At 41.3% G+C, this 25,485-nt stretch overlaps 2 protein-coding genes across 4 annotated transcripts; both read right to left on the reverse strand.

The window, feature by feature from the left end:
• Positions 1–7,708: 7,708 nt before the first annotated feature.
• On the reverse strand, positions 7,709–16,349 carry skap2 (src kinase associated phosphoprotein 2). 3 transcript variants are annotated; one of them, XM_026373142.2, is made up of 15 exons: positions 16,264–16,348; positions 16,190–16,224; positions 15,979–16,067; positions 15,478–15,583; positions 15,365–15,390; positions 15,009–15,110; positions 14,122–14,202; positions 13,905–13,988; positions 13,635–13,759; positions 13,214–13,277; positions 12,902–13,021; positions 12,665–12,739; positions 11,344–11,456; positions 8,040–8,147; positions 7,709–7,953 (listed from the first exon to the last, which is right to left on the reverse strand). In XM_026373142.2, the coding sequence occupies exons 3-14, from the start codon at positions 16,016–16,018 to the stop codon at positions 8,055–8,057; spliced, it is 1,029 nt and encodes a 342-aa protein (XP_026228927.1). In that variant the 5' UTR covers positions 16,019–16,067; positions 16,190–16,224; positions 16,264–16,348; the 3' UTR covers positions 7,709–7,953; positions 8,040–8,054. The 3 variants fall into 3 exon arrangements, with proteins under 3 accessions (XP_026228927.1, XP_026228925.1, XP_026228924.1); XM_026373140.2 differs by having other exon boundaries at positions 16,190–16,349; XM_026373139.2 differs by lacking the exons at positions 16,190–16,224; positions 16,264–16,348 and having other exon boundaries at positions 15,979–16,154.
• Positions 16,350–18,570: 2,221 nt separating this feature from the next.
• On the reverse strand, positions 18,571–20,451 carry hoxa2b (homeobox A2b). Its single transcript, XM_026372085.1, has 2 exons — positions 19,909–20,451; positions 18,571–19,451 (listed from the first exon to the last, which is right to left on the reverse strand). Exons 1-2 carry the CDS (start codon positions 20,291–20,293, stop codon positions 18,763–18,765), a joined length of 1,074 nt encoding a protein of 357 aa, XP_026227870.1. The 5' UTR covers positions 20,294–20,451; the 3' UTR covers positions 18,571–18,762.
• Positions 20,452–25,485: the final 5,034 nt, after the last annotated feature.

Consider the following 25,485-nt stretch of genomic DNA (forward strand, 5'->3'; position numbering starts at 1 on the left):
TGTGGCTGGTAGGAGGTCCGGTGGGATCCCAATGGACTTGCTGCTGTCGGCAGGAACCACCAGGTAGACAGGCCACATTGCTCCCTGCTGAACAAAATGCCAGTAGCACTGACAAGCCACCTTTTTATCTGTCTCTCTTGCTTTGTATTTGTGTGAGCCGCAGTCACAAATGTCTGTTTCTCTTTCGTGTGTGTGTGCTGTGAACACGTATACGTACTCCCACAGTGAGCAGCACCATGCTTACACAGAGGTAACGACCATTAAACAGAGCGATGTCAAACTGACATTTCTGCACAGCTAATTAGATCAGCTTTGTCTCTCTGTTGTGAAATTCATTATAAATTCAGGGAACAGACAAAAGGGCTGTACAGCAAGAGAGAGAGGTGACGTCACCTCAGACCTGCTCTTCTCTGAGCACCAGAATAGTTTGGACAATGGGGACGACCTTCCTCTAGATGCGTGGGTGTAGATGTATGCATGTGTCGTCTCTGTCAGTGCTCCACTGTGTGGGGCAGCATTACCTGGAGCCTTCAAACACATATTGAGTGATTTTTGCAAATGTTGCTTGTGATTCTGCATAAACTTGGTGGAGTATGCAGTTCGTGGTGTCATCTAAGTAACCAGTTCAAGTATGAACTGTTCTGTCCAGATGTTTACATTTAGTTTTAATAATGAAAGTGAAGGAGTATATAATCTACACAAATAAATAAAGCTATAAAGACCAACATCCAATTCCTGATATAAATCATACATGCATGTCTCTGAGTTTCCATGTACAAACAAGTCTCTATAAGAGTAAAGCCTTGTTTGCTGCAGACTGAAGTGTTCAGTTGTACCTTGTTGGTTTCACCTCTTTTAATTGTCCGTGACTCTCATTCGCAGGCTGTTAACCTTGAGTCATCGTAGGCTCGACTCTGCTGCCATGACAACACTGACACACATAAACCCATCAAACTGATTGGCTAACAGCTCCCTGCTTCGTGTTTCATGACCCCAACGAGTTCAAATGAAGTAAAAACAAGGACGGAATAAAATCACAGTTTTCAGGGTGAAATTGAGCTGGATATAAACAGAAAAGATAAAATCATTAATTATTTCCACAATTGCTGTAGTTTATTGTAATTATTCTGCTTATTGCTGACAACTGCAGAAGATTAGATAAAGCAAAACCACCCCTCTAGGAGTTGCCCCATCTGCCTCAGACCAAGTCAGCATGTCTTTCTGCCACCACAGCTAAAATAAACCCTCTGTACTCTTATGCTTGACTTACAATTCACACTGTTGTGTAATTAAGACAAGTTTACAAAAAGAAAACATTCATTTCATGTGATGGAAAGAACCAAATTGTCACACTTGAACGTAACAATATGAAATCCCAATCAGGGTTCTTGAAAAAAATGGAAGTGTTGAGGTAGATTTGCTCCAGTGGAGGCAAATTACAGATATATCAGAGGCTGCTCATGCATTTTAAGTGCCACATTATACAGAATCCATTAGTAGCAATAGGGGTTCAGCACCACTTGAGATATTAAATCTCTGTGACTGCAACTGAGGAACCAGGATGAGTCGATATCAGAGAAGCCCAGCTGCAGTTCCATTAGGCATGACACCTACAGGAATGATGCCGGAGTTACATACCAACAAATCGTCATATGACAATGGTGCAGACTGGTGATAGTGATGTAGTTTGTAATACAGCAAGATGATCACATTCACCAGGGGCAAATAAAGGAGCAAGGTAAACGATGTAGAAGTCTGGCATTAATTAAATTGTTAATACCTTACGCCTCGACTATGAACATTGTTCAAGGTCTCCCACATTTCATGCCAATTCTTACCACTGATTTACTGAGGGCTAAAAAATCTAAAAGGTGACAGGCAAAAAAAAAAAAAAAAAAACATTTAATCTGCCCTTGTAGCTGTGTGTGTGTCTGCATTTTGTGTGTTTGTGCTCAAAAGTTAACCCTTTTCTTAATACCTGCCTCAGTCTGGTGAAAAATATCAGTTCTCAAGGTTGAAACATTTGTCTCTGCCACTCAGTTCTCAAAAATGGAAATACGTTCACCGAAGAGCTGGCCATCATCCATCAAACCCAGCAGCCCCAGTACCTTTTGTTCAGTTCTGCATGGCTTTTACCTGCTTTTTCCTCCCCACACGCTGTGGCCTTTTGGTGCATGGATGTAGCAATTACTGAGAAGGGGGGGGGGGGGGGGGGGGTAATCACTGTACCAAGACGAGCAACAGCTTCTCATCTGCTGGAATCAGGGGCGATCAGTGTGAATGCAGTTCCTCTGCTGTGAACACATGGGGCTGGAGGGTAAAAGGAAGTTGCGTTCATTGCTCCATAATTTCCTGAAATAACATGGTCTGTAAAATCATACATGTTCCAACAACAGATGGGTGAGAGGGAGTGGACTTTGCTACACGCATGTACTCACTGTATATAATGTGACTCTCAGCTGGTGGTTTATAAGCCATGCATATAGAGAAAACTGCTGAGAACAGTTCTATAAGAACCCCTGCTGATTGTTGTAGAGACGTGTTGATTCAACTTTAGGAGCATTTTGGAAGATGTAGTTTGTGCTGCTGTTTAATTGTATTACATCAAACTAACAGTTGTTTCTATCATTTTCTATATATATATATTGTCAACAGTGATTAGGCTCATATTTTAAACACACTTCCAATGGCTGTCAGAAGCTCAGACAAGAGTGTAAGAACTTAAATTAAATGTAAGTGTTGTGTGAGACCTTTAGTTTCTAAGACGCCTTTTTCTCATGCTTACATGGATTCCTATCTTGCACAAGGGAACAGCCCTCTGTGTGTCAGATGATCGTGTGTGAATAACAACCTCTCCACACTAATGTCTATTTAGAGATGAGGAATGAGAGCAGGGAGAGCTCTTCGGTCAGAGTCACTTCAGTAAAAGGAGAGATGGCCAGTGGTGGCGGTGAGAGGACGACCGAGGGTGGAGAAACAAGAAGAGAAAAAAATCGAGGGGTAGAGGGCACCATCTCTCGAGGCCTCTGTGCTTCACTGCCAGTGTGTGTAAATCAGCAGGCAGCTCACGGCTGCAATGAGGTAGAAAATAAAAAAAACATAAAAATGTCCGAGTGAAATAAGAGGCAAGGAGAAATCTTTTATGATGAGCCTAAATTCTCCTTACTCTGCAGTAGATCCACTGGCCAGCTCAGCTTGTCTTCTCCAGACACCGTCCATCATCCCAGTGTCTGCATATAGTCACAAATTACTCAAATTATCCCACCTGTTATTCATGTAATATATATGTAATGAGCATCCTAAATTCACATGATTATCATTCATGGTATGTTAATAGGTTCATGTCAAGTTCATTAGTATTCATGTGATAAGTTCCGCAGATGTGGGTTAACATGAAGTGAACAGAAGTTTACCTACATTTACTGACTTTAACTTTTGATATTTGACATAGGCCATTATATTCATGATGTTTGAAACAAGTTCAGGGAAATAAAACAATCGCAACACCAAGGTCTACTCTCCCTCTTTTGGTGCTTTCAAACTGCTCTCCAAGGTCTTGTGGTTTAGGTGTCTTCACATGCCCTAAGTGTAGAAGTTCCCCATTTACAGGTTGACCTTTGAGATGACATCCACGTGGTTGCACAAGTAGTGCATCATGGTATTTGTCTTGTTGATCATATACTATATTTAGCCCAATTTCTTTGCCTTGTCATCATTTAATCATTAAAGTGAACATTTTGCAATGTCTTTACATCACATGATAATAATGATTAAGAAAATTAAATTTAGCCTGTTTACAACACAACTCGATCACTCTCAAGACATTTTGAGTAGTCACAAGAAAAGGTCTGTGGATTTCTTGGATCATATTTTATATATAAATTCTCTGAATTAATTCATGTATTGAACTAATGTGCATTAGGTGTTGAATTCAGCACGTGTAATGTGTGCATACACATTATTCTCCAGATTATATTACACTTTCAGGACACATCATTTATGTCCTGAAGCCACAGCTCTGATCGTGTATCTGTTTTTATGTGTACCCCACATGTCATCCTGTAGTGATGAGCAGCTCCATGTGTACCCTGGACACTAAATTAGCTCTGGTTAGCTTGGCAGGACCTGTGTTTGGATACATACCAAAGCTGACACTAAATGGACATGATGGCAGCAATCTGCTATCTAGTGACTCCGTTAGCTCAGCAAGCTCCCATAACTCATCCCTAGTACCTTTACTTCCTCTGCCAGGGGGCCATCTTAGAAAAAAGCTGCTATTTTAGGAGCAGTGGCCTGAAGAAGAATGTGGGGTCACTACAGTCAGAGGCATCAGTTACAGTTGGGTGTAAAAGAGAAGGAGAGAGGAATGATCAGTTTGCACAGCACTGGCAGGCTCCTCCTTATTGTGAAGGAGAAGCGTTGGATTGTTCACCCACTAATAAGGAACGTGAGCTGGGTGTAGACTGTTTTGAGGCAGGTAAATGCTACCCTGCTCACGTTGTGCAGCTGAAACAGTAGTCCTGCAGTGAGGTGTGTGACACTGAGCAGTGCGGAGAGGGCTGTAATTACAGTTAGAGCATCTCTCACATCTCTGACTAGCCTGATTGCAAACTATCCTCCCAGACCATCCAGGGCCATTACTCACCTCACTAACTAGTAGAGTAAATCAGCAGCAGAGCACTATCCTGATATTAGAGTCACAGACAGAGAGTCAACAGAGGATGTTGCCTTGTAAATAATCTGGAGAGGGAGTTGGAGGGAGGCGTGGGAGATGTTTATAGCAGGTGGACAAACACCTGTCACTTTGATAAGCCTGATTTATCCTGAATGATATGTCAGCACATAGCTTCACACTTGCCTGACAGCCAGGACTGCTAACCCCACACCCTGAAAAATGAGACCTGTTTATAATGGTGAAGTGTACATTAAGTGAGTGAGATGACAGCAATAACTGCTTCATCAGTTTAAAATATTGAAATAATAGAGCTATTCCGGGTCTTCTCTCAACACAATCTCCCGAGGCACCGATATCCTATTCTGCAGCTCATAATGTCACACATCAGATATTGACAAATCACTGAAATAAATGAGAATGTAAACCTCAGGAACCTCCATTTCGGGAATATAGATTCAAGCAACGTGTCATGATTTTTGTCCGCTTTCACTTTAAATAAACCATGTCTCCCCGGCAATGTCATAAGCCAGCTGAAGAAGGCTTAATTTGTCAGCTGCCATGAGTTATGTTAACAGAAACTGACCTCAATTAAGAGTGACTTGCATTTAAAAAGTGTCTGTTTCAGATTTTAAGATTTAGACCAGGAGGAGAGGCTTTAATGGAATGCTGACAGAGGGCCAGTTGGAGAGGTAATACATTTCCTGCAAAATGCCAGGGGATCCCATATAAATAAGGCAGTGTTATTCCTGACAGAAACTCTCTATGAAGCTGTGGCGTGATCTATGGTGGACTGACCTGGTTAAAGAGCAGCAGAAACAGCTGTCAGCTTGATCAAGATCACCTCTCTAAAGTGATATACATCAAGTCTTCATTAGCCTTCTTACCAGCCCCACAGGTAACGATGTGATGATGTATGAAATTAAATGATGATGCTACATTACATTTACAAACAAAGCCCTGGGAGTTATTTACCTTGATGTCATGCCAACAATGCACTGTTTTAAAAAAGTGAAACATACACGATGTAATAAAATGCACCAGCTCTAAGCCATCAATTAAAAATGTCCATAAATGCATTTTGTCCTCAAGGGAATTTAGTTTTATATTTCCATCATCTTTCTCAGCAAATCGTATTTTATTTATTGTTACTCAGAAGCTCAATCTATATATATTTGGCCAGTAAAAGTGTATCTTTATGGTTCTAAGTATTAATTAGTGATATTCTGGTATCATTAGTGTAATTTAGTGCTTGGTAGATTAATGGCACAGTGGCATTTATCTATGAAACATTATATCTTGATGTTAAATTGCAATAAAAGAACCTGTATATTCTAAGGATATGGCTGTCCAAATCTAACAGGGGGGATAAGGGTGTAGTTGACATCCATTAAGGAAATCCTTTATTGGCACATAAAAGTGAGAGGCAATATTTAGTCTCGCTTGCCTTTGGCAACCTAACCCATAGCCTAACATTAAAAGGAAGACTAGTTTAAAAATCTTAAGCTGTACTGTAAAGAAATAGTTAAATCTACAATTCTGCATCAGTGCCAAAATGCTTTATAATGTAAGTTAATTATGAAACACAATGGGATTGATGCATCATGGGAACATATTCAGTGATGGTTTTAGATCGTGTCTAGTGGCCACGTTGCGACACAACAAGCCGTTGCTACACTAAAACAAAGCATTTCCTCTCTATTTCCACTGTAGCATATTCAATATCTAATTATGATAATTCATTACTTCTCCAATTAGCAGAGAGGCTTTATTGCTGCACTATACTGTAAAAGGCAGGATTTATGTCGGCTTTGAATGTCACCCAGAGGACAGAGGACTAGCTCATCACTCAGGAGGAACAAAACACAGAGACAGGAGCAAGGGAGAAAATAGGGGGGATGAGCGAGAGAAAGATACAGTGAATTATTGGTTAAATAACACATTTTCCTTCTCATTTTCTTGTAACCTTGACAGGTTTTTGTCAAACCGAAAGAGAAGCATATTACCCTTGTATATACATTTGTTGTGTAACTTATCATTTCTTTGAGGAGACTGTAATAAGATATGTACAGTATGCATGTAACCTCAGTGGGATAGGCCCAGCTAACACCACCTCGCCTGCTGTCAAACAGCCCCTCAGAGGGCAATAAGCATCCCTGCTATCTGTGTGTCTGTCTTATTAGTGCGTTTCACTCAGGCATGCAGCACAGCCAACCATCTGCCACGCTGTGGTCCTCTGCCCAGCAAAGTCTCTCAGGCGCCATAAAAAATAAAAAAAATAAACAGTGTCTCTCTGAAGGTCTGAACTAAAGTGCTGACCAGATGAATGAAGTCCTCTATTAAAATAAATAATTTTTCATTTATCCTGGAGCTTGTGTACATGTATTTAGTGTGCACACAGGATTAAGTAACGACAGTGGCCTGATGTCAACTGCACAGCATTACAGAAGGCATATAATGTTGCTCTGGTCATATCTCGTCTGGCCTACTGCAGTGTCTGACGGGGTTACCAGCATGCACTATTAAACCCTTCCAGATGATCCAAAATGCTGCAGCACGTATCATTTTTGATCAGCCAGAAAAGACACAGGTTACACCACTCGTTAGGTCTCTGCACTGGCTTCCTGCAGCTGCCTGAATCTGGTTCAAAGCTCTGACTCTTACCTACAAAGTGGTCAACTCATCTGCCCACCTGCACCCCATCCAGGTCTACAAGAAGCTCCCAGGCTAAACCGTTTAGCTCAGTGGTTCCATGATGTTGGTCCTTGCCCCGGAAAATACTTTAACAAACCTCCATCCCACTGGATTTTGATTTAAATTCTGCTGTTACACTTCTGCCTGTTGTCTCATGCTTACTGTCAATGTTATATTCAGTCTATCAAGATTTGTGTTGACCAAAGACAACAATAAACCTGGCATGTGGCATTTATGCTTTGAGCATATCTGTATCAGATATAATGTGGCCCTTGAAGATACTCTATTGCCACCTTGTGGCTCAAGTTACATGTTAAATACTTAAATTAATCTGACATAATACATTAAGTACATTAAATCTTTATTCACACTGTGACTTACAAATATCAAATCTGCCAAAAGCAGTATGCATGAAATGCTGTTGAAAAAATATTTCGTGAATATTTTGTAAAGAAAATAAATAATATAAACAAGCAGTGCGAAATGCAGCTCTTGCAGAAGAACGCTCTTAATCATGTGTTTCAGCCAAAAGAAAATCGTTGTATCCAGTCATTGGTCCCTTGCAGTGGATATGAAAAGAAATGCTCCTGAAAATCAACCAAATACAATTTAAAACACACTTGATTTATTACAGTTATGTAGGACGATTGCGTAATTTTGATCTGTGACTTACTTTCAATACGTGTGTTTAGACATTATACAGCTCCATTAGGTAGTCTTTGGGAACTATTCCTATGTTTCCATTCTTCTCTCCTACCCACCAGCCAAAGTTCTGGTACTCCTGAAAAGAGAACAAAGTGGACAGGATAAGAGTGGGTTCAGAAAACAAAATGACCAATTCAACAATTAATTTATTAAACCAATTAAACTGAAAAAAGCTATTATTTTGATTGCCAGTTGAACAGCTGTTCAATCAAACAAGCTTCTCCAACTCACGACTGCTTTTTAAAGATTATTATTTCACTTGACCAACAGAAACAAACCTCTATATGTATGGACAGCAGGTACGCGATTTTAAAAATGCAGTATTTTAGTTGGAGACCTTGAAATTAAACACAAACACAATTTACTTTCACAAGCAGCAATGCACTGACAGCACAACCTGCTATCAGTTCACAATATTACAGTTTTCCTTTCACTCAACACCTACATCCCATCAACAACTTCATATTTCCTGTTCTCTGTCTTGCTTCTCTACCCAGTGTTGGTTTTTAAGATTGAACAGATTTTCCTCCATTTCACACAGAAACCTCAGAGTGCGCAGAGTGCATCACACATAAATCTGTCATGGCATGACAAGTAATAGCTCCAAATGGCTGTCAGCATGCTGAGATGTGAGGAGGACACCGTGAGGAGAGATCCTCCTCTCTCTCTTTGGCCAAGAGCCTGACCTCACATCAAAGTCTTTCCAGGTCATGAATCAACACTGGAGATCATGTTCTGACAAGGCTGAAGGAAGAGAGACCTGCACAATGTTTCAAATGCAGGGCAGAACTCCAGAACGAGGAGGAAGCACATCTGGGTCCAGTTATTCCCAGGAGACAACAATGAATGTATCTGATCATATAGCAATACGCATCGACAGTTCTGTGGTTATTAGGTCGGATAAAAAGGTGCTTGACATTCTGTCATTATCACAACTCCACAGTCAGATGATGATGTGAATATAGAATAAATTAGTATACTAAATTCTTAACAGCACATTAAACGTCACAAGAAACAAACAGGACATGTCACATCCATTTGCTTAATGCGTCATATGACGAACATGGCACTTCATTCTCCTCAGATGCCCCCCGGGGGATAATATGGCAGATTGACCTGAGGTGTGTGTAAGAGAGTGTGTGTGTACGTTATGACTTCCTGCAGCTAGCCTTTGAACGTAGCAAACACCTCATTGTGTAGCTCTGGCTGACAAATAAGTCCTGCTCGGGTGAGTGAGGTAGAAAACATGAGGACAGATACACGGAGCTGCGGAAGACTAATGACACCACACACGGTGACAATCCGCACACTAACACAAATACCCTAAGCTGGCCAATACCACTGTGCTGTAACTTTAATGCCTCTACATAATGAAATGCTCCCGGTGCTTCCCCTTACAGGCACAGATTCTATAACAAGTAATATAGTAACAAGACCTGAAGAGAGGCTGCAGCGGCGTTATGTTTAGATGGTTATTGTATCAACCTATCGAGCCACTTACATTAAGTGAGATGTTACATCTCTCCATTAGTTTTATGTGCTGTGACTTGCACTGGGAGAGGGGGGTGCTGCGCCATATCCAGACAACACACCCGTTCACTTCCAGTCAGGCCCTATAATCAACACCCAGGTCCTGACTGGGGGGTCTCGCAGCTGTAACACTACAGATTTTCCTAGCCTGTTGAATGGGGGAGGGAAGCAGGGAAGAGGGAGAAAGGAGAATAAGGGAATGATGGAGGGGGGGAGTAAGGAGTCTGCCAGCCACTAGCTGCAGCTGGCTGCTGTAGTTCAGACAGGTTTTATGGTCATTGCCCTCGCGGCAGGCCACAACCCCCAACACCAAGGTTTCAGCTAATGGCTCTCACAGTCTGAGTGAAAGGGCAACTTGATTCTTAGTCCTTTTCTACACACGAAGAAGGTAATAAACAGGCAATTCGTACAATGAGCTCTGAAATGTCTGTCTGCTTTGTGCATTTGTTTCCTTCCACTAGTGCTGATGCCTTTCTATTTGGACTTTGGACTGTGGTCAGACAAAATAACTGTAAACATTCTCTGTGTCCATGTGCAGACAGTGGGTACGTAAAATAAAAAATAATGAAAAAAGTTTTACATTATTTTCTGACATTTCATACACAAAGCATTCAATCAATATTTAATTAATAATCTGTAAAAGAGTAAATAGTAATGAAAATAACTTGACTTCTTCTGTCCCTTATTGATATAAATAACTGGACTGTTACTGAATTAAAACTATAATTCTGGTTTTTACAAATCAATATATTCTGGAGCTGTTAATTAACCAAGTGTTTCATGTCAGGCTTGTTGTCCGTAAGGTGCCACTAGATGGCACACTTGATTTTGAAAAAGGACCTGGCCAGTTGACAACAGTATGTTTCAGTTGACTACATGCTCCATATAAACCAAACAGTACAAGACATATAGTCAGTCTAAATGGTGCACATATCACAGTTTTTTTACACAAACCACAAGGTTGGCATGCATCTGTACAAGTACATCATTCTTTGACTTATTTGCTGCCCTGTACCGATTAAAAAAATAGGTTGTGAAATGAATCACAACAAAATCCAATTTGCTGTATATATAGGGTCCAGTTAAGCACAAAAGGGCTCCTGTTTAATTACATAATAATGTAAAGAACAGGCCCTCAGTTCTCCACACCTGACACCCACGCCTAGTCGACAAGCCTCGGAAATTGTGTGTCCACTACACGTCCTCACCTGCTCTGAATAGAGTGGCAGACTGAGCCTGGGTTTCCTGAGAACACACATTCCTATTTGGCGAGGTGAGAGAGACGCCTAAGAGGTGTGTGGGCTGAGGGCCGCTCACCGCCTGGCATGGCAGCAGCGGGAGCATACTGAAACAGTCTAGATGGAAGTGATGGAATGGTGCTGTGTGCCAGCTAAACCCGGCCTCCGCCAACAGCACTAAAACATTTTCCGTTGTGACACAACTAATCCCCATCATAGTGCCAGAGAGAGAAACTAGCCCAGTCTGCCTCTTACCATCACCCGTCCACCTCCAGGCAGTGGGCCAGGCCCTGCCAGTAAAGGATATGAACAGTCAGATCCTCTGAGGGTCTAAAAATAATTCATTTTAGGTGGTCTGGGATCAGCAGAACCGCTCAGGCTCTCAACGCGGCTGCATTATGGTGGGGTTTGAGCTAATACTAGCTTTATCATGCATTAAGAAAACATGCATCAAGGGACAAATCAATGTTCTGCATCTGACATGCAGGGTCCTCTAATTATTACCTTGCTCAGGACGTAGATGGCATCTCCACGTTTGAAGGACAGCTCGTCTGGGTGGTCTGCTACACAGTCCCATATGCCCTGGTAGTAGTTCTGGTAGTCTGTGCTCTTATCAACTGGTTGGAAAGGAGGCAATAAAGTGATAACAGATAAGGTATTGTTTCCATCTTGTAATCGTTTTATGCCTGCGGGCATGACACAGCAGAGATTTTTAGTATGCAACAGAGTCAATAGGAGGCAGTGGAGAGCCTAAAGCAGAAACTGATGGTACCATGTGCAGAGGCAAGGCATGCAAGGTCTCACACAAAATCTAAACAGGTTCTCATTGTCTAGTTTGTTCACAATGAAGAAGTGACTACACAATGTATCCTTAACAAGATAGTTTGCATGCTAAATATAATGTATTAGTTAGACACAGTTCTCTCACAGTGCAATGCACACTAGAAAATGAGATGACAGACATTAAATTATAGTAAGTGTGGTGAAAAAGGTTGCATGAGTTTTTGTATAGCGACTGCCATAACTGAATTAACATGTAGCATGAATTTAGGAAAGTGTTTTGGTAAGACACTCTGGCTGGTCGGACATCTGTGTTTCACTTCTATACTAGGTCTTAGCAGGTTTTAAATTTGAACAGTAGTATTCTCTATTCACACTGACACAGGGACAAATTTAACTATGGTGTATAGAGTCAGTATGCATAGTAAAATGAAAGTGGACGAAGAGATGCTTAGACCTATTGAAACTAATTGGGGATTAGAAAACAACTATAGGAACAGTAAGTCAGAGTTTGATGTAAATTTTCTGAAAGTATGACAAATTAAGCAATCGTTTTTGGAAATGCATAGTTTAATTAATATTTAATATGAAATGAGGTCATACTTTCTTGGCAGTAAGTGTTTCTACTTCTCGTCCTTTATAATAATTTTAATTTTGTCAGTGATAATGTTAATGTTATATAACATTTTACTTCGATGTTGGAAGTAAGCTTACATATACTCAGTGCAGTATTTTTGCACACACGGACTGTAACATTTCACTTATTGTAAAAGGAAGTGGGTTAAAGGTTATTTCCAGCATTGTGCTAATTTTCAGTTGCACATGTTCACGGAAACTTCCTCTGTAAAGTCACTTCTTCTTAACTGCGGCTCAGAAAGTTTTAGGTTGCTTAAAACTAAAAGAGTGGCTGTCTGTCGATCGCAGACTTGTCATATCCTTCATAGCTGCAGTGAAAGTTACTGTCTAATTAGTGAACTAAACAAAATATTAATTTAGCCTAAATAAGCAGTCTTGAAACCTGGTGCAGATTTCAGTGGGGGTGTACCTGCAGCAGGAGGAGAGGGTTTGCGTGGTGGCTCCACCTTCGAAGGAGCCTTTGCTGGAGTAGGTTTGTCATCCTCTGTGGAAACAAGATGATGTTGAGGGGCGAGTGAGCTTTGAATAACGGTCATGATTATCTAATTAGTGCACAGAGAAATATCCAATAGCAGAAAATAAACCATCTAAATAAAAATTCACAAGTTGTTCAATTCTGTCAAAGTGATAATATATTTGATGAGACCTGGAAGCTCTTCATAAAGGTCATCGTCAATCGGTTCAGCCTCCATTGCATCGGTTATAGCTCCAACATCATCGTACATGTCCTGTTCATCCTCATCTTCTGGGATGATGCCAGACATATCTACAAACATGGAGACATATGCTTCATTTTTGCAATGCACAATAAATATTGATTTGTCCCCCAATCACACAGCATCTGTTGGGAATATTTAGATACTTCAATATTTAATTTTGACCTCCCAAAGAAGCTAATATTGAGTTAATGACATTTACAAGGATTATAATATGTTCTTATGACTGAAACCGTTCAAACCTTTCAAAACAAAGTCTATCTGTTTCACCCATTCCTCCGCCTCTTTCGCTGATGACGCACAAAACTGTGATGAAAGTGGAGAGAAATGAAAACCGCAGTCAGTGCAATATGCAGTTCTACATATATTAATTAACATAAACAAATAATACTGCATTTATGCATAGTAAAATGTTCCACATGGAGTGTTAGAAACAGTCACTTAGATTTTTTAAAATATGCATGTCAGACTGAGGCATTGCAAAGCAGCAGTGTCAATGGGTTTTTAAAATGAAGATTTAATGAAGTGCATGTAAACACCTGCCGTGCCACGTTTAAAAAATATGGTACTTTTCAAGTCCACCTTTGTTTTTGAATTTAAAATGTACATTTAGCCCAAAGATGACTGGGAAATGGTCAAACCATCACTAACAGATCAGCGTACCTGATAGACTCGCTTGTCTGGAGCCGATATTTCAAAGCAACAGTCTTTCTTTGAGTCTCTCCGTAAAGTGCTGTTCATTTTGACATTGTAGCCATCGATGCTGAACTCGCCCTTCTGCTGCTTGTCTGTTTACAGAAGATTAAAACAGTATAATTTACGGTTCGACAACCGCCAACGGCTCCAACCTGGGAGACAATCCATCCATTTAACTTTTCTGAAACTGAGCGATTCAAATTTAACTAGAAAACTGGCATGAAATGAGGAAAGTACCCTTTTCACTTCCATAATAGTAGAAGGTGTGATGGCTTAGAGCACACCATCTCTTCTGCCACTCCGTGCCAAAAAAGCTGTGATCTGTAGGGAGAAACCCAAAAATTAACTCAGTTTTACAATTATTTTATAGTTTATGAGCTTGGTGCTTGTTTTAATCATTACAGTAATAGATTATTTGGTCGTTTGGTGTTTATCTTTTTAGCAGAGCACCAACCCTTCCTGCGTTTCTCAAGGTATCCCGCTTTGAAGACAGTCGTCAGGTCCTGAGCTGCCACAGGTGGCAGCTGCTGGAAACCTGGCAAAGAATTAAGGAAATCTGCTGAAGTAAAGTTAAGTATTCTCTCTGTACCTGTCATCATTTCAGCTACTGTTCTGTCAAAATGTTTTACAGTGAAATTACATTTGTTTTAAACTTGTTTAACACTTCCCGACAGGTTTCTCTGTAACTTTATTTTCATTTATTTGACTGATTGATGTTAAAGTAGCAGAAGCCGAGGAGGTTCGACTGAGCAATGTTTTGCTTCTCACTGGAAGGAGATTTTCCTTCAGTGTGCAACTTCAATGCAAATGCTCAACTGCTGTGTCAAAGTTGCTTTGTGTGAAAGAGCAGCCATAAAACTGGCAGCTGTTTACAGCCCATAAACCCCAGACCCTAATGACCTTTCACAAGGATTTCCCTGATGCTCCAAAAAACAAAACAAAAAAATACACAAAAACTTAGATAGATGAAGCATGCAGGGTTAAAGCTACTGTAAATTGAGGGATGTTTTTTTTTTTACTAAAAGGTACAAGCACAGCAGTAATCAGAGTCACCAGACTGTGGCTAAGAGCAATAAAGCATGCCCTACATGTCAAATGAGTGGAGTGACAGAGGTGGTGGGAGTAGCAGTTGTGCCCCCAAATTGTTTCCCCGAGTAGGTTGCCAAGTTACACTTGGAATGCCTCCTTCATTGTGCCACTCAAAGTCACTGTTTCAAAGAACAGATTCAAAGATTTGTGTATTTTTTTTAGATTCAATTTTCAGGACTTAAAGCCACAGATTAAGCAGGACGCAGCATTAGCAGCTCGCCTGTCAACTCTGGACGTGCGCTTGTGGCTTACCTTCACCAGCGTCTTCATCCTTGTCTGTGCGCTCTGACTGCAGAGACCCTCCCTCGTTGTTGCTGTCAACTTCCTCCTCATCGTCCGAGTCATCTCCACCTACTAAAGTAAACAAAGGGTGTAGCACATCTGTTTTAGATAACTGCAAGGTGGAAGCTGTTTCAGTTCAAATATTAATGGATAAAAGCAAAGATCAGAGTTTGAAAAACACGTTATTTTGTTTTTTCTGGTCATCATCATGTGACAGTTTCATGTTAGGGCCTTGAACATGGGTCCAGACCCTCAAGTTGGGAACCACTGATGCAACTGATCTAAACATAGGGTTCAGAATTATTAAACCAAAAAGTAAAACTCACCTTTGTCCTTGAAATCATGTGGGAAACTGTTAGAGAGAGAGTAAAAGGATGTTAACACCTTTAAAAGTTTGCATCACCAGGAAATGTAGGATGTATAATGCAAATAGACATACCCCAATTTGACCTCTTTGATGCGTTTGATGAAAGCTTCTCTCTTCTCTTTTGCCTTCTTGCTTAAATTTTCTCCTTTTAACCCATCATTCAGGAAATTTTCTAGGTCTAAACAAAATAAAAACAACCTGTTAAACCACCCATACAATCTGATATGGCTTATTTACGATAGTGCCCTATTTACCAGTAAAAACAGTCTAGTCTTGCTGCGGATGCTCTGTTTGCGCTTAAAATGCGCAACAACATACGCAAAACAGCAGTTTGCAGCTTTTACGCGGTTTCGTGCTTATAAACACGCGTGTGCTGCGTTTCTGAATGAAATAGTAACTCAGCAGCGGGATGCGAATGAGTGCATTTGACAGAAACTCAGTCATCCATATTGCGCCTTCGCTTCCTCTTTCACACAACGGTCTCTTGAAAACTGGACTCAGCAAAACAAAAGGAGAATACGAAATGCAGACACCGTGTGCACAAAGAAACAACACATTTCAGATATTTTTTACCTGAGATAAGAGTCGTCAACTCTTCGGGAACTGCGCGCATTGTAATCAGACTTTGTTGCTGGCAGCGATGGACGGTCCGGCAGGAGAAACTTCACATGATACGGAAGCAAGAGTGGGCTCAAACATGCGGAAGTTATTCTGCAAATCATTTATCACTGACCACATTTCCGCTGCAGGACAAACAGTCAACAAAGCATGTTGTTCAGCATACCTCTATTGGTCGTGTGTATTGCTGCTGATGAATTGGAGTTAATGCAGTAACTATTCTTTTGCAGACTGATGAAGCCACGATCATGGATCATGAGGATAAAATAAGGTTTCTCTGGCACTTAATTCTGCTCCCTGACTTCTTCTTCTTCTTCTAACATAGACATGAAACAGTTGTGGAGCTTTCTGCTACAGGTCTTTCAGTGTTTTGTGCAACAATTGTTACTTCTGCTTCACGTTTTGTGACATTTTACATATTTGCATCTCAGTTGTCAGCCTATTTAAAATCACTTTCTATTGTATGACCAATGAGCTAAACGGTTGTCCAATGCATGTGTATTTGTTAAAGAGAAAAAGCTTCACTTCATACCAACCTGTGCCTCCTGGTGTATTCAAGCCGAGCAGCTTGTTTTCACGTTGTTTAAAAAGGTGTCAGTCATTCATTAGTCATCTTTTGACAGGCGGTATCACCCAATACAGCTTAAAAGACAGAGTTTTTGGATGGTATAGCCTTTTGTTGTGGAGAAATGAGACAGAAATGTCATCGCAGCTCTGGAGGGGCTGTTTGAAGAGCTTCTGCCTGCACTGTAGCTGCAGGTGGTGGACAATGTTTGTCAGTGCTGCCAGACACATGGATTTGCACCCAGAGTCACACCAGACTGTGTGAAGTTACTGTCATGTGATATACTTCTTCAACCTCAGAGCTCCTTCTCCTTTTATATATATAAATAGAGAGAGAAAATGTTGTAATCACTTCCGGTTCAGACTTATTTAAGCAGCCAGTAAATTCTTCGTGAACTATAAACCCTCTGTGGTCATTCAAAACCTCACCCCCTCCTGACCTGCCGGCAGTTCCTCCCAGTTTGGAGAGCAGAGGAGAGCAAGCTTGACCTTTGACCCTGTGTGTGTGTGTGTGTGTGTGTGTGTGTGTGTGTGTGTGTGTGTGTGTGTGTGTGTGTGTAAAGCCTCGTCTACTTTCCAGTCTACATTAGTTTCTTCCGCTTGAGTCACACTCTTTGTGGCTTTGTAATCCACCTAACTGTATGTTTCCTCAACTGTATTGCACAAACTCTCATGCAGTATATTTATATATTTATATATATAATTCATACATAATGCAGTTGAAATGTTGTATGTGCATTCGTGTAATTTTATTATGTTCTAATATGGATGGAAATCCTTGAATAACAAACCAGAGGAGGTGTATTTGTGGTTTAGCCTGTAGATACTGGACATGCTGACACTGTGTGGTCTACGTATTTACATTATTTATTTTATAGATCTCTGGCATCTGCACCAAAACTAATACTATCCTGTGGCCCCTGGGTTTTGTAGAATTATCTCACTCAACCCTTGTTTCAAAATTGTGCAATTAGCTATCACTTAAAACCATATCTCAGTGGGGAGAGGCAGTTCACTTCACCTTTTTATTATTGCTAAGAGGCTCTGAGCCCAACTGCACAGTCCTGAGTGCAGAAATGCAGAGCCTATAAATAAATCCTATCGCCTGCGGACTCTGGACAGAATAATTCATCAGTGTGATTGGTAATCGTGGGATTCTTGGAATAATGCATGGCTTTAGCTTTTCATCAGATAGTTTCCACTAAATGACATTACTATAAAAAAAAAGGCAACGTCTCCACAATTGGTCGATCTGTAGCAGTAAATATGACGAGGACAAATCCGCCAGGTTCAGATTCACATTAACATAACAATTTTACTGCAAAGCAACGGAATGAATGCATGTTGCTGTTTGATTTATAGTCCAACCCGAAACCCAGGTATATTATTTTACACTTATAAATAAAAACGTGTCTGTCTTAAATTTATTCTAAAGAAGTTTAAGTCAGTCAAGAGGCGATTTTTTATTCAAAGATATTGTATTACATTGCGGATCGGGCTATAAACAAGCACCCTCAGTACTGTGAGGTTTATAGGCAATAAAATTTAATTAGAGAGCCAAGAAAAGTCGTAGCGTTTGGCCTCCGACTTCTAGCAGGCAATTCTCACTGCAGATTTTCTTTTTCTGGGCTTTAACATCCAGAGGCTTTGAATCTCCCTGATAAAACACTGGGGACTGTACCAGACACCGTCACGCTGGAGGAAATATTCCTGACCGAGACTATTTAAAATAAAAAATACAAAAACAAAAAACGTGTGAAAATATATATATATATATATAAATGTGATGTATTTGTATTTTACACTGCAAAGTTCAGTGCAACCGTGATTTGGAGAGTTTGAAATGATAGTGTCTGTCTGACAGGGAGGAATTTCTCTATTTAAAATCAATCATCTCACCAAACGTGGACAAAAAAACAGGACAAGAGCGCATCTGATTCCAATCAGTGTAATGTTTTATTTCAGTGAAAAATATTCTGCTTCTCTATATAAAAATAAACGTGTGATGTCCTCTGACAGTCAAGGAATCAACAGTCCGCGGTGGCAGCAAAGTAGCATCTGTGTTGATTTTGCTGTAACTTACCTTCATTCTGTTAACGAGTCCCCCTCATGCTAAAACTGATTACACTCAGTGTCTGAATTCAAAATAAATATAAATATGTATATAAATATATTTCAGTAACTCAAGTTTTGCAGGTCGATTGTTGTGAGTGTTTCTGAGAAGAGCTCAAACGTCTCGGATGATAAAGGCAGCGGACTTTGTGTTGAATCTGACCAGCTTGGTGAAAAAGAGGAGGATGAGAAAACTTGGAAATCCTGCAAAGAGACGTCCAGGCCCGGGGAATGATCATTGTCTGGGCCTATTGTTGACACGCAGATGGGAACAGTGGGTGCCTGGTTTGGAAAATGTTTCAGATTTTTCTCATTGCTGTTCAAATGTGTAACGGACGGGCTTTGGTTCCCCCCATTGTGTCCGTTCTGACACTGTTGTGAAGTCAAGGTATTCTGCTGGAAATACCTCTCCCTCTCCAGGAGGGTCCCGGCTGCGCTGGGGTCCGTCGCTTGCTCCAACTCGTCCTCCGGCCCGTCGTCGTCCAGGCACGCGTATTTCCCCTCACTGTCCCGGTTCTCCTTGCAGTGAGTCTGTCTCTTGTGCTTCATCCTCCTGTTCTGAAACCACACTTTCACCTGCTTCTCTGTTAAATCCAGCAGCGCGGCTATTTCCACTCGCCTCGGTCTGCAGAGGTATTTGTTAAAATGAAACTCCTTCTCCAGCTCCAGAAGTTGGGTGTTGGTGTACGCTGTCCGCAACCTCCTGGATGCCCCTCCACCGCCAACACCACCCTCTGGTACCTCTGGCGAACCTAAGAATAAACCACACATTACTTTTTAATTGCAGAAAAGCAAAGCTGGCGATCACAAAATGAAACAGCAACACGGTTGTGTGTAGAGGAAAACAAGATCTGCGGGGTGAAACTTGTGGCAAGCAAGCACCAGGACCAGGAAGATTTATGGACCGCAGGCGGAATATGATGGGTCTGTGTGGACAGGACAGGACGGAGGGTGAAGATTAATGAACATGCCAGCTGCTGGCCCGTGTAAGAATAATCTATCACTCTCCATTAATGTCAGACGTGAACACTCTTACATTGCACCACAAGTCAGCTCGTTATTTGATGAGATTAAAGCATGTTTAAATCAAAACACTGGTGTAAATGTACGCCCACGTTGCATGAGGCCCGCGATGCAGCTCCTTGCAGAGGGGACTCCTCAGACAATGAGAAGCCTTTAACATGGAGGTTATTAATCATCATGTCTTGCCTTGGGGGGAGAAGTAGAGTGGTGAGGAGTCAGCCGGTGTCGCAGAAGCAGAAGAGGCAGCAGATGCAGCAGCGGTGTGGCTCTTCTTGATGCTTTTCTTCTCCTTCATCCACGGGTACTCCGGGGGCAGAGATGCAGCACGCAGCGGGCTGCAGCCTTTCAGAGTCTGCTTTGAGCGGCCGGGGTGGCGTGGGTGGACGCCCGGGCTCAGGCCGGGAACGCTCTGTTCAAAAGGAGGAGGAATCAGTGTCGTCTGTGAAAGCGCCGAGCTCTTGATTGATGAACTTTGAAACGCATCACCAGGGTTAGAGAGAGATGTCAGGCACTCGGCGAGCGACGGCTGGCTGTTGATAAAACCACTTTCTCGCCCAAATTCGTAATTCATCTCCTCCCGCTGATCTTGAAAAACTGGCTGATTTTAAGGTAACTCAAAATAAAAATCACCGAGCAGTTTATTTTCATAAACTACTAAACTGGGTATAGCCCTCATGGAGACCTCTGTGCCATAAACTATTGCTTTCTGGAGGACATGGTTGGAATTAGACCGTGCTGCTTGTCACATGATTTCATCTGCCCAATGACAATTTGGGTTTTTTATCAAAAGAAGCCACTGTCCCCTGTGATTGATCGTCGAGAAAGTCGGAGGGGTACCGCCTCATTCCGGGGGTAGTTGTTGCTTTATTTACACATTTTTGGGTCGGTTTGGCCGTCGCCTGCCCCCCTCCCCACTCCACTCCCCATTTACCCCCAAAAGCCGTGCCCACTTTTGCGCGCCCACGAAAGCTACAGTGCGGTTACGCATGCGTGACGTGTGGTGCACGTGAGTGTGCGTTTATTGACAGCGTGCCACGCAATAAACAATTCCAACAGTCGGATTTGCGTCTCATGACGCATCGACGCCCACACTCGTTATCGATGTCCGGACTCTTGCGAGATCGTCTTCTAGGTTGGGCTGGAAAGCAAAGCAGCAACAGACACGTCCAAACAACACGTCTACCCCTCCCCCAGCACGCACGCACACACACACACACACACACACACACACACACACACACACACACAGGAGAGAGGGATGGAGGCTGCTTTTTTAATGGATTTCAGTGATGTATGTTATGTCCATCACATATTGGCTCAATTTAATCACCTGGGTCATCGAATATGTTAAAACAGGCGACTTTATCATCACAGTATGCATCAGTTTCAATAGGAAATATAGTGAACATGTTCATTTCTGTCCATGTAAGAAACCAGTTAGGCTATTTAACCCAGATTTGTCATAACTTTACAGTGTATAGCTCCCTGGTCCACATCCCATTTCATTTATTTCGTGTTGACCTAAGCCAGCATCCATACACCTCAGCATTACTGGTTACAACACAGCGGAGAGAAGACATGCTTTTGCCACAGCGGTGTGAAGCAGAGGAAAGGTGGGATCTGATGGCTGTTTATTGCTCAGGCTCTAAACAAAGAGCCCTGGAAGCATACGTGTGATCAATCTTTCTCTCCAAAAGGTCTGACAGCTCCCTGCCCTGAGAAATGCATTTAAACCATCTAACACCCCCTTAGATCATATATGGCCAAGAGGAGAACAACCAGTCTGCAGGAGAAGTTTCCCCTTTAGAAATGTAGGGATTTATTTAGCAGCGCGGATGAGACGCGCCACCATTACGCACAGATTTTTGCTCGCTCTATAATAAATTAGAAACCCAGCGAAAGGCGACTTTTTGTCGCATTTCGTTTCCACAGAGGACTAATACTGGTAAAGAACAACACAGACGAGAGTGACGGACCTGGTTAGTGACAGAGAAACGAACGGAGCCGCCTAGGATCAATTGTTTGCTGAGGTGAGTGGGTGTTGGCATTCAGCAAAGTCCCATTCAGCCTCATACCTTTCTCTGTCAGAGACCCCGTGGACACAATCTCTTCTCTGGTAGATTCGGAGTCGAAAATAATTCAGCTTTACCACATAACCTTGAAATAAACGGGTTATCTGCATACAAGAGTACAGTTTTTTAAATGTATTATTTTTAATTTAATATATAAATAAAAGAAAGAAACATCAATCTAAGCAGCAGTAATGGGATATAATGCAAGAGAAAAGGTGCAGAATACAGAAACATTTAACTGTTGTATTTATATTTAACCAAAGTTCGTTTGTTTGTTGTACATTGTGTAGATTTTATGGATATGTTTTTAAATATAATTTTAACTAGCCACTTTATTTTGAATATAAAGGATGGTGAATATATAGTATGAACAGTATTAATCTCCCAGAACGCACAAATCAAACCCGACACAGGTGGTAATAGAAATAGAAATAGAAATAAAGCAGTGACACAAACAGAACAAAGAGCGTCTGAAGAAAAACACCAAGATCTAAAAAACGGATTTCAAGACACTAAACACCTCATGAGACTTGAACAAATCCCTCGTCTTCCACATCCACACAACATGTTGGCTCATGTGTTCTATTTGTTCAGAGATTTACAGACACGCATCAACATTTTTGCTGCTCGTTGTTGAACAGATGCAGACGGACGACGGTGTCTGGAGGAGCTGCGAACAGGAGCGGTGCGTTTCCCGTCTGTTGTGACACAACGAGAGACATCTGGGAGGCAAGCAGGCCAAATCCACGACCACTGACGAGCTGATCATAGAAAAAAACAAATAAATAAAAAATATATATATATATATATATGTGAGAGTGGGTTTAACTAGACAATAATAAATTATTGAACAATCGACAAATGTGCATGTGGTTTTTTTCAGCGTCTGAAAGATGGTTATTTCTACTAATACGAAATGTATTAACAGCAACATAACATCGCTTTCACAGCATTGATCCTATTATTATTTTAGTATTTACTATTTATATATATATATTAGTAAAATGATTTATAGTGTTTGTGAAAAAAATGTACTACATCATATGTCGGATTCTGTAAGTGGGGGAAAACCTGAAAAAAAAAAAAAACATTACAGGGGTAAATTCAAGCCGAGTATGGTCCATCTGGGAAACACATTGAGTGTGTGTGTGTGTGGGAGAGAGAGAGAGAGAGAGAGAGAGAGAGAGAGAGTGTGTGTGTGTGTGTGTGTGTGTGTGTGTCTTGGAAACAAAGCAGTGTTCATGACAGGATTTTCACATTACTATTTTATTTATTGAGCTCCCTGGATTCATAGGAAGATTTCACAGATACTTCAAAGTCGTTATAGGCTCGCAAATCAAATTGCTTAGCAAGTCGACATGAACAGAAATATACGAAATGAAAACCTCCAATAAATAAATTAAAACAACTCTGCAAAGGATACTAATGGAATAACTGTTAATGAATAAAACTGACTTCATTTTCCAGCTGCAGCCCCACATTTAAGAGCCAATCAGCCTGTCTGTCAGTTCTCTTTGAGTTATTTCTTGCTCAGTTGCCCTGTAAAAGGAAAAATATATAAAGCAGTTTATGAACTTGGGATGATTTGAAGTAGAAATGAACAAATTGATGTGAATGATTTTTAAAATGCCCTGAGGCTCTCTGGAGATATTTCGCTTGGAAACTGAATTGATCTGTGATGTTATCAATGTTATCCATAAGGAATTAGCTTCAAACATGTTTAGGTCTGTCTAAAAAACACAGAATTAGTGCACTTCTCTGGGAGTTTCTTCTAAAACAACAGGCTGCTACCAGTGAGAGTCAGTGAAGGAAACACACTCCCATGTGTTCATGACTTTACTCCCCTGAACCTCTCCTCCAGAGTTCACTTGTGGCCTCCTCTGTCACCGGTAGTGTCATGAAGTTTGATGAATAGGGGTCACGAAAGGTCACCACAAACAACATCCAAGCAACTTTCAGTTTATCTGCAGCCCGGCTCCTCAAATGGCTGTTTAGAAAGAAGATTTCCATCTAAACAGTGCAGTGGATCACGCTTCCACACAACACAATTTCCTGGTGCCCGAAGAGGTTTTATGTGATATAATGTTATTATTTTAACATGTTTTTCTAAAACTATCCTTAATATCCTTACCTTTTCCCCAAAGTGGAACAAGAGACTCGCTGAGCTGAGTGTGGGTGTTCATTTAGGGTGTGGTGGGAGAAAATGGAGAGGGCGAGATTGAGGAAAAACAGGAAGGGGAGAAAGGTTTTGGAAATCTCTCATCCTTGAGGACCTCAAGGTCATCTCAGCTGGGGTCCAGGGTGGTCCAGTCCAAATCCTAGAGAAGAGGGGTGTTGACCTGCATCTAAAAAAAATATCTGTGCATAAACGTGATGTGTGTTTATATTATAATAACAGTGATCAGTGGACTCAATGGATCCATCCTCAAGTATATAACTGTTCACCTGATTCCACATTTATTGACTGTATTAATTTCATCTCAAATTAAAGTGATATAATCAGTAACAGTACATCCAGTGAGAGTGTAGCTGTGTGTGATCTGCCTGTTTTCTTCTACACTACTCAAAGGCACAAGGTGGAGTCATTTGATGAACGATTTTGTGCTTTACTCAGAGAGTACAATAAAAAATAAAAGAACCCCTGGTCAAACAAAGTCCCACTTTAATTAAATGAGCACATTTAAAAGAGCAATTTATGCCATAACTAAGTTATTATAAAATTAATCAGAACACGTAGCATGATTAAATTTTATGATGAAAACGATACAACTGGTGCAGGGGTGCTATCAAAGGGGAGTGGGCTTGGGTGACGTGAACGCATCACGCAGTTGGACGCTTGCTCTTCAGACGAGTCGCTGCCTCCACCTGCTGGCGACCAGAGCGCAGCAGCACTGAGCGGAGCACAGGGCTGCACCATCAGCAGCTCACAGAGCTCTGCCCAAACTCAAGTTGTTGCTTTTCTCTGTCTTTTTTTTTTTTTTTTTTTTTTGCCTCGTTTTCTTTTTAACCGTGTCACTCTTTGATAATAAAGTGACATTTGGAAGCAGAGTCAGTGTGTGAAACATGTGTGACGTGGTGTTACAGTGAGGGACTGTTGTCCTGAGAGCTCTGCTGCGACGAAAACAACAAAAGGATGTTTCTGTACCGAGACAGTCTAATTGTTGCTAGACGGTTGTAAAGTCATTAGACGTTTTAAGACAGACCCATCTGCAGTGCTGCCACATCCTCCACCCATCCTGTGCGTATGTGCGTGTGTGTGTGTGTGTGTGTGTGTGTGTGTGTGTGTGTGTGTGTGTGTGTGTGTGTGTTACCCACTGCTCGAGGCCTATCTTCTGGCAATATTGCATATCTGAGTGTTTGCCCGAGCCTCGTTAGAAATGCTGCTTTACTGCTGCCACGGCGCCTCTGCACGCTTTGCCGTTTTCGCACCTTATAAACAGTTGAAGCTGTGATTGTGGTTTATTGCAGGACATCTAGACTCGTTTGTGGAGCGCTCAGGAGCCGAGATCTTCCTAAAAACGCATGATGTGAGTCACATAACAATAAACTGCAAAATACTAATCATCATCATTATAAATAAATTGCAAAAATAAAATAAAATATGTTCCACGCTCTCTTTAATTTGCTTTTACTACTTTGTAGCCTTGTATTTAAAAAATGTTTCATGGTGTTGGTTTGAAAACGTTGCGCG

Source organism: Anabas testudineus, chromosome 16 (genome assembly GCF_900324465.2).
Source record: "Anabas testudineus chromosome 16, fAnaTes1.2, whole genome shotgun sequence".
NCBI lineage: Eukaryota > Metazoa > Chordata > Actinopteri > Anabantiformes > Anabantidae > Anabas > Anabas testudineus.

Bases quoted from the DNA above. Each gene is read 5' to 3' on its own strand.
- skap2 (XM_026373140.2), bottom strand. From the start codon at position 16,018: ATGCGCGCAGTTCCCGAAGAGTTGACGACTCTTATCTCAG. The intron at 12,740-12,901 runs GTCTCATCAAAT...TTGTTTCCACAG, and splicing joins CCTTTATGAAGAGCTTCCAG to AGGATGACAAACCTACTCCA. The intron at 11,457-12,664 runs GTACACCCCCAC...CTTTCCAACCAG, and splicing joins ACCCTCTCCTCCTGCTGCAG to TTGATAAGAGCACAGACTAC.
- hoxa2b (XM_026372085.1), bottom strand. From the start codon at position 20,293: ATGAATTACGAATTTGGGCGAGAAAGTGGTTTTATCAACAGCCAGCCG. The intron at 19,452-19,908 runs GCAAGACATGAT...GTTTATTCTTAG, and splicing joins ACTCTACTTCTCCCCCCAAG to GTTCGCCAGAGGTACCAGAG.